Below are 13,452 nucleotides of genomic sequence, written 5' to 3' on the forward strand. Positions count from 1 at the left end.
ATCACGGTACACGGTGGCCGTACAACATAAAACCCATGCACTGGATGTCATTCTCTAGCCTTTAAATATTCAACGAGTGCTACTGCGACTGTATTTGAACACGTAAGACACGCTGCTTTTGTGCTATCAGTGGAAATAATCAACGGATTTTTTTGTTCTTGTTTGGGCCATATCTCATTCTCTTTGCTTACTGTTCTCGTCTTTCTTTCTCATGCATCTGTCTAGATAATGTATAAATGTGTCCATAAGATGGGCAATTGTAACGCCTGGGAAGCCAATGTTTGGACTGCGTTTCAGAGTCAGGGTTTTAAATACAATTTGTATGCATAAATCATTTGCACAGTTGAGAAAAGCATTCTGGGATGCATCATTCCAGTAACCAACGGGCACAACACGAAGTAAAATCTCAGTCTGGTTGTCTCCTTGCCAGGAAATCCAAGTTTGACTGGAAGAAATCAACAAAAAAGGTTATCTAGTAAATAATCAGCAAAACCTTGCTATTTAAGTGTCGTGTAAACGATAGATCAAAATAATAAAAAAAAATGTTGATACGTCAAGAGCTGCTGAAAGATCAAGTTGACCGTTGAAACCATGCTTCTAAGATGAACATCAAAATAAACTTCCCTGTTATAGTTAAGAAACCTTCGTGGTCAAAAGACAGAACTGCAACAAGGCAGCTGCAATATACTGATTCTTGATGAGACGCTCTGAAATAGAATCACATCAAAAGTGCACAAGTGTGACCATTAAGAGTGCGTCAGTACACGGAGCTCGTCAATTTTGAAAAGTTGTGCGCACACTGTACATACAAAATATAACCTATAAGAGCATCTAGCTTTTTTGAATCTTCATTGAAACTCCCACTGATTAAAGGCATTAACAGCAATATCTAAAAAATGCGTATTAAATTCCCAGGTTTTAATTTCTTCCATTTGGAAAACCCCAATCCACTCTCATGACCAACCGCACTCTCATCCAATGTGAACAGAAAAGGTCAGCTGGTCATGACAAGCAGAGAGGAAGGATTCTCAAGGGCTTATTATCTACTGGTACCAAAGAGTAGTAATGATAAAAATAATAAATCAGGACACAGTATTCAGAATTGTCACTGGGGGGGAAACCTGCAGATGTGTAAGCCATCCAACAAGAAGGATTTTATGAATTCAATGCTTTTAACACAATTGTAAACCACAAATGAAGTCACACACTTTCAACATGAATATAAGAAAATATGATAAGAAAATTCTGATAAGCTTTACAGCATTTACAAATATCTGAACCTCGGACAATGAACCAATTTACTTGTTTGATGGGTTTCTGTGTGTTCTCTTCTCAGCTTTTTGACCCCCAATATTCTTTTAATTCAATCTTCACATACAGAACATGACCGCACCAACTAGCGCTCCCAATATAATAATGATGGTGTGTATTTGTCTCGAGTAATTTGTAAACGTAAGCAAAATGATCAAGGTAGGAGGTGTCAGTAAAGGTCAAACTGGTCGGTTACTGTGATTTTCAAACAATGTATCATTCCGCCTTCGTCCCACTGGGGGGCACTATTGCAATCACAACCAGCTCCCGAAGCGCAGTTTGTTGGGCAGGTAGATACCGGTGAGGAAATCTGGACCGATGGCTGCCAGCGACTGTATTTCAGCTTTCAATCCCTTCTTCTGCATCAACGTTATCTACAACGAGAGCAATTAGGCTTCGAGTCAAAATCCTCTGCCATGCATGACATGATGAGTAACATGCCAAAGAAGTAACTTAGAAATCACTGTAGTAACACAATTATTGACAACACACACATGCTTGTGTACGCTATCCTTAGTTTAGTATTTAAAAAAAAAAAAAAAAAAAAAAAAGAGTAAAAGTTGAAAGTGGAATTTCTACAAGGGCATGAATTTTTCAAGGATAAGAGTTTTTTTATCCACGGGTTGCCCGACCCTGATAGCATATGCATTTGACAGATAAATCACTGGTTTATTTATTTTCTTTTTTCACCTCTTTCAGCCACTCTGGTTTGTCTGCAACTTAGGGCCTTTTGAGGAGGCTGTCAAGTTTGTTTTCATCGTTCTTGGTGAGGGGAAGCAGAGCATTCCCGGGAACCTGTAACCTCAAGAATGAAATGAGCATTTAACCCTACTAATTTCTTTCAAGGGTTATAAGAAATATATATGACATGTCATACTAGGCTACTTCAACGAAACTTCAAAATTGACAGCGCTATTTTGTCAAATGAGTATTCGTTGAAGTGTTTTTCTTTTTTAACCAATATTCCCTCTAGGTGGGAAAAATAATAATAATCATGATTTGTGGTTATTTTTTTGATAATCGCCCAATTCTTCTGACCACAGTTACTAATTCACATGCTTGAAAAAATACATTGAAGAACTACAATTGTTAGAAAGCACAGCAACCAATAAAAATACATTTAAATTGACGCTGTGAAAGATTTAGACCGTTTTCCATTAATAAGGAATACAATAAATGATTGTAAATCTCAATTTTAAATTATATTACATGGGGGGAGGGGGGGGCACTTCTCCAGGTGGCCATGTTTGTTATAGCAACGGACAATGGTAAATGCAGCACCTCCTGCTCTTCATACAGAAAAATGGTCTAAATCTCACACACTGTCCCTTTAAAGTTCAACTTCGTTTAAATTTGAACTTCACCTTGTTGTCAAATCCTTCAAGAGAAGACACCAAAAACTAGGCTAGTCTAAACAAATAATGAGGAGGATATAGCAGGAGGAACTGAGATTTCAAACCTCTTGAGGTCCGAGGGGAGGAGGCCTAACCACATAACACCGGGAATGGTTAGGCTTTGGGCTTCAAAGGACATGGTCTATCCAAGGAAAAAAAAAAGGTACAGAAATAAATGTTTACATTTAAGGCATCACAGCTCAGCCCACTGCCTGCATTCCGTGCTGCCCGTATGTCAAATGTGTGTTAAATTAGACAGAGTACAAACATCATCAGCAACACGTTAATTTCATGACAGTTTAAATCTTTTGGGGTGGACTTTTAATTTATCAATTACATCATCACAAATCTCCACTTTCCAAGGCACATGTGCGTACGGCGTAAAAACTAGCACATCTGTGGTGTTGTGCAGGTGCAAGTCTTTAGTGTGTTTGGAAAATTGGCAGACTCAAAGTTTCCAACAGTCAAATTAGAGCCGAACGTGCGACAATTTTTTCAAACGCACCCTAAGCCATTGTTGCAATGGAAAGCACCGGCGTTACTTATAAGGAGAAAAAGCATGGGTATGATGTAAGCGAGTTATTGTCCATCCACATGGAGATTGCTTCGAGGTGTCTTTCAGGTTAGAGCATGTCAACATGCTATCCATACCATGTGACAGTATGACATTTGTCCAGTCTCACAGATCCCAAGACACTACATTCATAAGTTCTCAATGTTTTTTTTTTTTTTAAACATATAACACAGTAAAATGTCTTTCAGTTGTCACTCTGAAATCACTCCATCTCACAGTAAAGCAATTGAAGGCCATATGGCACTCACCACTGATCCATACTTGTAGATACACGATCTCAATGCCTGGAAAAATCAGACACGCGACATGCCAATCACCAACATACAACAGCAATTACACTACGAGACGTGCAACAGGGCCCAGAACCAAGTAAAACGTTACATACGTGTCCTGCCATGCAACAGAAAAGAAGTTGAATGTCTGGATGGGATTAGGCCCGAAAAGACACCCTGAGGCAGCTAACAGGTGCTTTGGCTCTTGAGTGCGACCAAATAGTCCTGTGAGATGTAAAGTTGGGCTGAGCTCAAGCACAAGTACCATGCGGGTCAGCGTCCACAAGAGTGAAGACCGGGACATGGAGCGCGTCCCAGAGCTTCCTCACCATCAACCTGCTGTCCACATCTGGAAATCCTTTACCCTTAAAAAAAATAAAATAAAACACACACACACAAATGCACACTCTTAAAAGGGACAGCTGTGCCTCAAGGCAACATTAAGATGAGAAACTTTTAATCCACATAAAGGGGAAGATGAAAAGAAACCCTGACATACTGTGATCATGATACACGGAGAAAGTTTTGCACAGAAGTCATTCAGTTGAAGTCTTTGAAACGTAGCATCCTTCTCAACTACCAGGATGAACTTGGCAGCTGATACAATATCTATGCAAATGCTAAGGCAAAGCAAAGACCTGCAGCCAATTAGCACCATCCCTACTCGCTCAAGTACAAATAGGAACAGTAACAATCTTGGGGAAAAAAAATACGAAAGGATAGTTTGGATTCCTGCGATGTTTGAAGAGACTGCAACAGCCTAAAAAAAACAGAAGCATCAGAGGCAAAATTAGTGTCTCTCATGAAACGTAGAGTGAGAAGGACTTACCGTGGAACTTGAATGGCAGTCAATTCTTGTACCATCTTCCTCCATGTAACAAAGATCACTTGAGATCAAACCTTTGGACGTGGCCAACTGTTCAAGTCAAAATAGAAAGTTTGTAAGCTCATGCTGGTGGCTTGATTATTTATTTCATCAAATATTGATACAGTAAAAATCACATTATGGGACCTGATTTCCTATGATGGGCAAAGCACACAGATTGTTTACATGAGTAAAAGAAAAGACACTCATGTAAAACTGACTTGAGCAAAAGTGCTGATCAAAATATCTACTCAAGTAAAAGAAAAAGTACTGGCCCTGAAATGTACTTTAAAGTACAGTGTAAAAAGCTACTAAATATTGTCAGTGATGTTCAAGGGGGTGGGGGGGTGGGGGGGGGGGTGGGGGGGTTGGTACGTCCTCCTCACAGTCCCAAGTTCAAATCCACCTCTGTCCCGCCTTCCTCTGTGGAGTTTGCATGATCTCCCCGAGCCCGCATGGGTTACTTCCGGGCACTCCAGCTTCCTCCCACATTTCAAAAACATGCATGGCAAGTGTATATGACACTCTAAATCAGTGGTGTCAAACTCGTTTTAGCTTGCGGCCCGCATGAAGGAATTTCTATTCCCAAGTGGACGGAGAAAATAAAACCATGGGATATGGATGTTCATATAACTTTAAAACAGGAACTTCAGATTTATTTATTTTGTGATACTGTCCAAAAAAGTACAAACACAACATCACGATCACTCATAAAAAAAATAACTACTATTAATCATATAACATTTCAAGTTGTCCATTATCCGTATGTTTTTCTTTAAGTATACACTCACCACATGTAGAGCTCTGCGATGAACCTTTAGCATGCAGGACACATCATCCACAATTCCATCGATTACTTTTTGGGACGCAAACAGCTGTGGATGGTTGTAATAGATATCTCTGCCGAGGAAAATATAGATGAATTAGATGCCAATTTGAGGATTTGGAGTAGAGATAAAGAAATGAACGCTGAAATTATTACCTTTTAGTGGCATATGAGTGGCTCCGCACAAGTGTGTACAATACAGAGAGAATTTTAATGATCTGGGCTTCAAACAGATTTTGGAATATATATTAAAACACATCTTGAAAAGGACTGGTCTGAAAAATTTTATAGACAGGCCGTAAAAAGAAAAAATAAACCTTTAGCTCCCCCTCCCCAGACAAAAAAAAAAATGTCAGTTGTGAAAAGGGTATTTTAAGTAATGGTGGATAAATGATCATCTTACAAAATGTTGTGGCAGTTTTTGGGCAGTCACTTCTGATTGTCCTGACAGCTGTTGCTGAACTCATCTGAAGCCCAATGTCACTGTCAAAACTTAAAGAGGGACTCAATTGAACTTCACAAGAACTAATGAATGGCATAAGCGTTTAAAAACTCATTCGGTACAGAACAATAAAGTATCTTACATCTTACAGTGTAAATTACCGACTTTCACCTTTACAGCTTTGAAAATCTGCTCTACCACATGTAAGCTATCAAAAATTCCCCACAGCCAGAGGGCTACCTGTGAGAAGCCCCCCCCCCGCAAATACACACACACACACACACAATGAGCTTTGCTGAACATCTTAAGTCACATTAGGCCCTGCGTCTTTTAATCACTCAGTCATCTTAGGGTAGCAGGAAGTTATTTCAGCTTCAATCTCTGTGGTCCAAAGTACATTTTTTCACTGCTAACACCTGGCTACCCCGTTTGGGAATTTTTGTGCAAACTCTAACGGAACGCCCCAGTCCCCCTCAAATCAAATTCAACAAGCTGGTCATCTTGTGTGGCCCAACTGCCTACAACAGGCCATGTAGGTAGATGTTGATTTTTTCCATACAGCGTAATTGTTTTAGCTTTCCAACGTCAGCCTTCTTAACTGTTTTACACAGTTTAAGACTGATTCAAGGAACAAGATTATGAAAAATGTAAATCTGTTGGGAAGAATTTACCTGACATTGTCCCAACTGGATCTGTCTGGCAGCACAAGTGCTGGTGCCTCGTCCATCGACAGACAAGTTATTATTTCCAGGATTACATTTTCAATGCGGTGCAAAACCTGCCTGTATGTCCAAGTACATTTGATTATGGATGCAATCAGTCAAATTCAGCAACAGATCCGACGTTTATATTGTAATTGCGTATAGTTATTTAAGGTGATTAATGCTAATGTGCAAGCACGTACTTTAGGTACTTTCAGTCTAATTAAGCAGCAAGCATACTCGTGTATATCCTTATGGTTAAGGATTGTTGCTGAACACAACTTTTATGATAAACCCCAAGATTAGGTCACGCTGAATACCGGCATCTTTAACAACTAAGGCAGGCAAGCATTGTGAATTTGCAGGGGCACTGGAGTCCATCTTTCACAGTGTGAAGGTCTAGTCAGAGTGTGTGAAAGCCCAGATCCAAAGAGAAGAGGTCTGTGCCCCTGACCTGACCCTGAATTTCTTCTAATGTGCAGCTTTACCAAAAGAATTCATTTGCCCTAAGTGGCTTTGACAAGCTGCTTCCATAGTAATGGTTCTTAATTTCTGAGTAATTGCTATCTCTAAGTGATGATGGACAACCTCCTCACCCAGGCTGCAACCAAATCGGTTATGTGAACGACCTCTGGTTGTGGGGGTTCTTTTTTGTGCTGCAGAAAAGCTGAGCCCCCTGCTGTTCCCTTCGCTCACGAGAGATTTGTATCGAGTGCTGGGCTCTAACCTGAGGAGACAGAGTGCAACGAGTCATGTGCTTGTCTCAGGATGAGTGTTTGTACTGGGCAGGAGTGAGCGGGGCACAGGGGAAGTATAGGGGGAAGTTGGGGGATGTCGGGTAAGAAGAAAAGAGAAGGAGGAGGGAATGGACTCGCTGCAGGTGAAGGGGATTAACTGCAGCTTGGCCCAGAGAAACCAAATACAAATCTGTCAAGTTAATCCTCACAAATAGAAAACAGAGCTGCCCTCCATTCACAACCTCCATAGTTCAGCAAATCTACCTCCTGCTCCCCCATGTGGCCCCCTAACTCTCCTCTTCGGGCTCTCTGGCTGCTCTGTTTCTCATCATCTTTTGGCCAGTCTGACCATGCTGCCTAATGGCCCCAAAGTCCAGTCAGTATCCCCTAAAGAGGGTCTGACTGGTCGTCCCGGCTCCCGTCTGATTGACACTACACACTTAGGGGGTCATTAAAAAAAAGGGGGGGGGGTGTATGGGCAAGACATCTCAGTGATGGGATCTCAGTGATGGGAAAAGAATCTAAAAAGGGACCTAAACCCAATTGAGGTTAACGCAAGCGGAGAGGTTTTATCAGCACCCGACACCTCGGTAAAGCTTCATGATAAGCATGCGGCTTGGTGTGGAGAGCAGTTCAGTGTCAAAATGATGACACAGGTGCCGAATGATAACATGCTCCTATGACTAATGCTAAGTCTGGCATTAACGCTAAGGTTGACTTCAATCTAATCACAGAATGTCAGTAGCACAATGGATAACTTAACGTTGACGACTAAGGACCACGAATTAGATCACGAGGTGTTTCGGCATGCCACATCAGGCTGGAAACCATAGCTCAAACAAATGGACATAGCAAATACAGTACTGGCAAAAATATGCCACAGACCAAGTACAAGTGAAGCAATCTTAATAAGGTAATCATGCTATCATGGAACTCATTTGTTACGGGGATGCAAATTTAGTCATTGTGGAAATCCCAGAAATCAAGGGATAAAGGTATAATTTGCTCCAAAAAGGAAATTGGGAATTTAAAAAAAAAAAAAAAAACACTTTAAATCTTTTACCCATTAGCAAGGAAATATTAATAACTCAAGGGATAAAACAACAGGATTTTAAGCATCTGGGTTTCGAAACCGTGTCAAACTATGTTAAAGAGTAAAACCAGCATGGATTAAACTTGAAACCTAAATGGGACATGAGAAGTGTTCTATTTTCCCGCCCTCTTTCTTGCCTGCCTCACAGCTGTGTTTCATATGTTCATAGGGCCCCTGGAAGTGGAAATATTTACCAGTGCAGAGCATCATTACAGCAGCGAGTTAGACAAGGACAATCACAGCAAACAACAAGAGATTGATTGACAAAAAAGTAAAACCACAAACCCCATTCACTTCTGTCCTTGCACTTAGACCCCTTGATTTGGACATCAATTTAAGGTTCAGTTTAGTCTTGCTTTGAGACCACCCCACCCCTTCCACCCAGTCAAATGGACCTGATCCACCTCCCTCAGTTCACAGGTCTTCAAAGGACTGCTGCCTGCTGCTCTTTAAGGCAACACATGAAATAAATATTAATCTAGCCTCTGATCGTGCTCTCCAAGGCCCTCAATGAGAGCATGACACCAATGGACAGTGCGTCATCATTTTTTTTTCTCTCTCTCTCTCTCTTTTTTTTTCTCTCTCTCTTTTTTTTGTGAACCACTTTCTAAGCATGTTTTGACTACACAGTTTAAAGTTATCAACCCATCAGCTGAACAATAGTGCTGTGTGATTGTCTCACACCAACATGCGGGCGCACGGTACCACGATATCACTGCTGGCTGATTGAATTTTTGCTGGAGGGGGGTTTAAAAAAATAAGGGCTAATTAACACGCATACATGCACACTCACACACGATTTGGTGGGGGGAGTGCTTAGGGAGTACCAACTCCCCTATTAGGGACTGTTAGGTTCCTGTACAACCAATGTCAGCGTTTGATCTGTCATAAAACAGATTTTTTTTTTCCGCTTCCTAAAGTGAATGGACCGAATCTCTACTGCCATCCAAGATGTTGATTGGGTCCCGTTTGGTACTTTTGGCTTAATCAAGACTGCGTCTCAAACTCTCTCTGGAGCGGTTTGCATCCTAGTGCAAAGTGGTTGTCATGAAAATCAGAGCAACAAGTCTTCACTGTAGCTGGTCTATAATATATCTGAGAAACCCATTATTATGGACACATATTCACCATAACTGTTCTTATTCATGCTCTCCACTCAAAAGTTTTTGAAGTAACTTCACTGAGTTGATTATGAAGACAAAACTTGATATGCTAAGAATGAACTTTAAGTGACATAAAAGTTAGGAGCCACTCAGAATTGTGTGATGAGAGAGGGAGGGGCAGAAAAGTGTTAACCTCCTGAATCCACATGGCCATTCTTTGACAAATTGAGGTTGAATACCAAGTTTTTACAGCCACAAAACAGTTACACATTCTGCTGCTAATAACACGAGTGTCACGTGAGGAGGAGAGTTCGAATCCAGACATATACAGGACCCAGAAATTAAAAAGTCAAAAATCTTTTTACACAAAAATCTAGTGTGACAAGTTGGAAAACTAGACACTGAAACCAAACTCAATGAAAGAAAATTGTGACAAAAGGTCAAGTCTTGCAACAGCAAACCCCAGAAGACGCGGGTAATATGTATAAAATGTAGCGCAACCTTCGCCAACAAAGATAGTCATTGCATCTCAGTCCACAATACAAGCTACCACCACGATTTATGTTGTTGTACACAACTGCTTGTTAGAGAGCGAGAAACCGAGCGAGAGAGAGTACGCGTGTATGCACACATACACGAACGCACATTATTGTAGTTTTTATTGCTATTGTAGGAAAACAAAAATATAACAAAACACACCCAAAACCTCCACAGAACTACACAGCCTGTACAGAGAATCATTACAGGAATAGGTAATAAAAATGAGAAGAGAGATGCAGTCGGAATTTGTAATTAATACTCTGAAATATTATCCGTGCAGGTGATATTTTCTACAAAACTAAAATTCTTCTGGTCTTTTGGAAAGAATAAAGTTGATATTTTATTCACGTAAAAACATAAAGTACAATAGAGAACAACGTAGCTTATGGATGTGAAAATTTGATATGTGTTGTGACAAACTGTAGTACGTAAGAGACCAAAGAAACAAAACCAGATCGGTAAAAACGCTCACTGATGAGCTGGCTTGTTTAGTGAACATGTGTACAACATCCAGTCAGCAGCCTCTCCTTTGTAGACAACACTATGCTGATAAATAATGAGATAACATCAGTTCTGAGTAAAATGATGACTGGCTGAAAATAAACGTGTCTGTTGTCAATTTGTGCGCTGTCTTGCAAGATAGCGTCCGCCCACAGCCCAAAAGATAATTTGTGACAGAGGAGACTTCAGTCTGTAACGCAGCTGTACGTATGTTTTGAGGGTTGTTGATAGAAGCTTCAAACACAGTTTCCCCTGCTATTCTGCTTTCCGTCCCCCTGTCAAGGACCTCTCGGTGAGGCTCGCTTATTCCAGCCCGAGCCTCTTGCCCACTGTTTACTGTGAATGTCACCAGGCTTGGCGAGTCGCAAACAAAGAGAGGTCTGTTCTTTTTGTCCCATCCATGATTGCTATCTCCTGGCTTGGCAAAAAGTAAGCCAAAGACTGAGGGTAGTTAGAGGTTTGACCTCAGCGAGACGACACGGAAAGAGAGAGAAGAGAACATGAGAACAAATGAAAATGAATGTACCAAAGATGAATAACATGCTTGCTAGCTTCTTGAAATTCTGTCTGCTACATCAACATCTGCCGCCATTACAGGATGGAAGTGTTCATATGTAGTCGTCTAGCTCGGAGCAACCAAAGCAGATTGAAATAGCCTATACGTAGGCTTTCGGCTACTTGAAATCTTGACTAGAAAAGGAGATGCGAGTTGTTTTGTGAGAGCAAAAAGACCCGTGTTGAGATTGTGGGAAGGTGAGCCAAGTGGACAGGACGCGAAGACCCTCTCTGCCCGCCCCCTCTGTTTACAATCATAGCTAAAGCTGTCTGGCAGCCTCGCATGCTCTGCGATTGAAGTTCTAATTTTATTGTCATAAAAATCTTCTGGCGAGCCGCGGCCCTAAAACATCTCTTTGGGAGCCTTTGAAACGGCACTCTCTAATGTTTTAAGAGTTCATTCCTGAAACGGCCATCTGAAATACATTCAAGTGTGTCAGTGAGAACAGAACTCACGAGAGGGTCAGCGGCGCTCTTTAAAAGTTTGGTGTTTAAGAGGTGCTTGGGCACTAGGGGCAGATGGAGTGTAGAAGCAGCTGCCAAACATCTGCAACCCTCCTTTGTAATCTGGGCCCTGTTGTCACAAACTTCCTGCCACGGCATAGTAGAAAATTTGGATATGCTCAAAATGAATTTGGGTCCACAACGCAAGCTCTTTGGTACAATGAAGCGCCAAGCGACACAAACTGGGGGATACGAGCACAGTTATATCAACAGAATTATTCGGAACAGACCGTTTTACAATCTGCCCTGAGCAAGTGACGGAAAGTAACATTGCTAGTCCTGTCTTTTTGCACTCATTTTCATTTGAGTACAATGGTTGGAACACTGTGCAATTGGAATCCGGTGGCTTCACTGCCTAGTTTCCAGGGCCAAGAATGAATCAAGCTACACTCAATTACTATATGTTCCATTATTTGCAATAAATGTGATCGATGAAACACTCTGGTTTACAATTTGCTTCGTTGATTATTACTAAGGTAGGAGGGTGAGTGGTTTTATTTCTGTGCCCCGAAAGCAAGCACTTTTATTTTGTAGAATTAAATTGGTTCCGGCAGAGCGTTTATTAAACGGGCACCTGATGACCTTCCCGTTGCCGTTTTGTGAATGGCAGGCACATTGCTAAAGATGGGTGGTTGGTGAGGCAGAAGGATGCCAGCATGTTACCTGTTGCTTTAAATCTGGGTTGCGGTATCATCTTGTGTAATGTGAGTATATGCTTTTTTTTTTTATATGATTGTTTTATTTTTGATGTTGGACTTGGTTTAATTTGCTGTTACTTTTTAGAAATGTGCGTGATCGCAACCACCGATGGGAATAACTTTTTAAACTGCCGGCAAGGTACCGATTAACTTCAGAAGAGTAGAAATTGATCGTTAGGGTGGATAATTTACGAATGTGTGTGTATTGGGAGGACCGTATAATGTTAGCCTGTCAATGATTTTTATCCCACTTATTTTCTATTATACTGTTGGGCACTTTTTATGTTTTTAGTTGATTTGCCGGGTCAAGGGGTTGTGCAACGGGTTTGATGCAGCATTTTTTTCTATTTTTGAATTTGCTTGCAGTGCCTTACTTTGTGTGAAGTGTGCTGCAAACACTGCCGGAAGTGTAGGCACACTCCTTTGCGCACTTATCTCAGCCTGGCTATTAAAATAAAGTTGTTAATATCTATCTCCAGCCACAGTCAGTTTATTCTGACGATTGATTGAGACCTGTGCTTGAAAACAATAATACATAAGGAGTTCAACAAAGGCCAGAGGTTAAACAATTCTGGGCCACTTCTCTCACCTGAACCTCTCGCTTGCGAAGCAAACCAAAGAAATGGGTGCTGACTAATATTTGGCCCCAATATATATGCAGGAAAAAACAGGGAGCTTCATTTGGAATGATTTGAATCAAAATAGAAAATAAAGTCTTTCATCATGCAGGGAAGGCTGATAGGAATTGCCGATAGAATGAAAGAAAAAAACTGCCATTGGGAGATGTAAAACCACCAGCCTTACATTGCTTAACTTGAATACATTGCTCTTTCTCTCTGAAACTCAAATGCAACATGTGCAAAATGCAAAATGTGTATTGATGGTAGAAAGTAAGAAGTTGGAAGTGATGTGAATTTGCGGCATGACATTAACGGTTGGATACTGTGTCAGTTGGCGTAATACACTCAGCATAACTATTCACCAAAGCATGCGTTCTAAAAACAGTTACTTTCAAAATAAATCAAGGGTCAACAAAAGTTGCCATCCCAGATTTGGATTGATTGTGCAAAACTTTCTGTATTGTTGTATTCAAAACAATGGGAGGTTGTGTTATGAAACATAACCCAGGAAGTTGGGTTAAATTGACCCAAATATTGGGCAGGTCTTTTTTTGATTCTTTTCAACCCAACTATGTAAGATGGAACATTCTGAGTGTTTCAGAAATTGGAATTTTCACTAAATAGTGACTGCATGTACATGTTGTCAAAACAATTTATGTTAGTGCCAAATTTATTCTTGAGGCCTTATGAGGTCAACGCAAATGTTAATGTAGAAA

General features: G+C 40.8%; 1 protein-coding gene across 1 annotated transcript; it reads right to left on the reverse strand.

Annotated features, from left to right (window-relative positions):
- Window positions 1–1,253: 1,253 nt before the first annotated feature.
- LOC148427735 (meiotic recombination protein SPO11-like) lies at window positions 1,254–7,401 on the reverse strand. Its single transcript, XM_088409245.1, is given in 15 exon segments — window positions 1,254–1,685; window positions 2,002–2,113; window positions 2,771–2,847; window positions 3,528–3,552; window positions 3,554–3,563; window positions 3,817–3,916; window positions 4,051–4,160; window positions 4,275–4,311; window positions 4,381–4,467; window positions 5,208–5,316; window positions 5,399–5,465; window positions 5,646–5,734; window positions 6,356–6,466; window positions 7,015–7,112; window positions 7,387–7,401. Coding segments are annotated over 15 exon segments (1,167 nt in total). The 3' UTR covers window positions 1,254–1,565.
- Between the last annotated feature and the right edge of the window lie 6,051 nt (window positions 7,402–13,452).

The sequence above is a fragment of the Hippichthys cyanospilos genome, chromosome 2, assembly GCF_059441005.1.
Source record: "Hippichthys cyanospilos isolate Australia breed blue-spotted pipefish chromosome 2, RoL_Hcya_1.0, whole genome shotgun sequence".
NCBI classification, from domain to species: domain Eukaryota; kingdom Metazoa; phylum Chordata; class Actinopteri; order Syngnathiformes; family Syngnathidae; genus Hippichthys; species Hippichthys cyanospilos.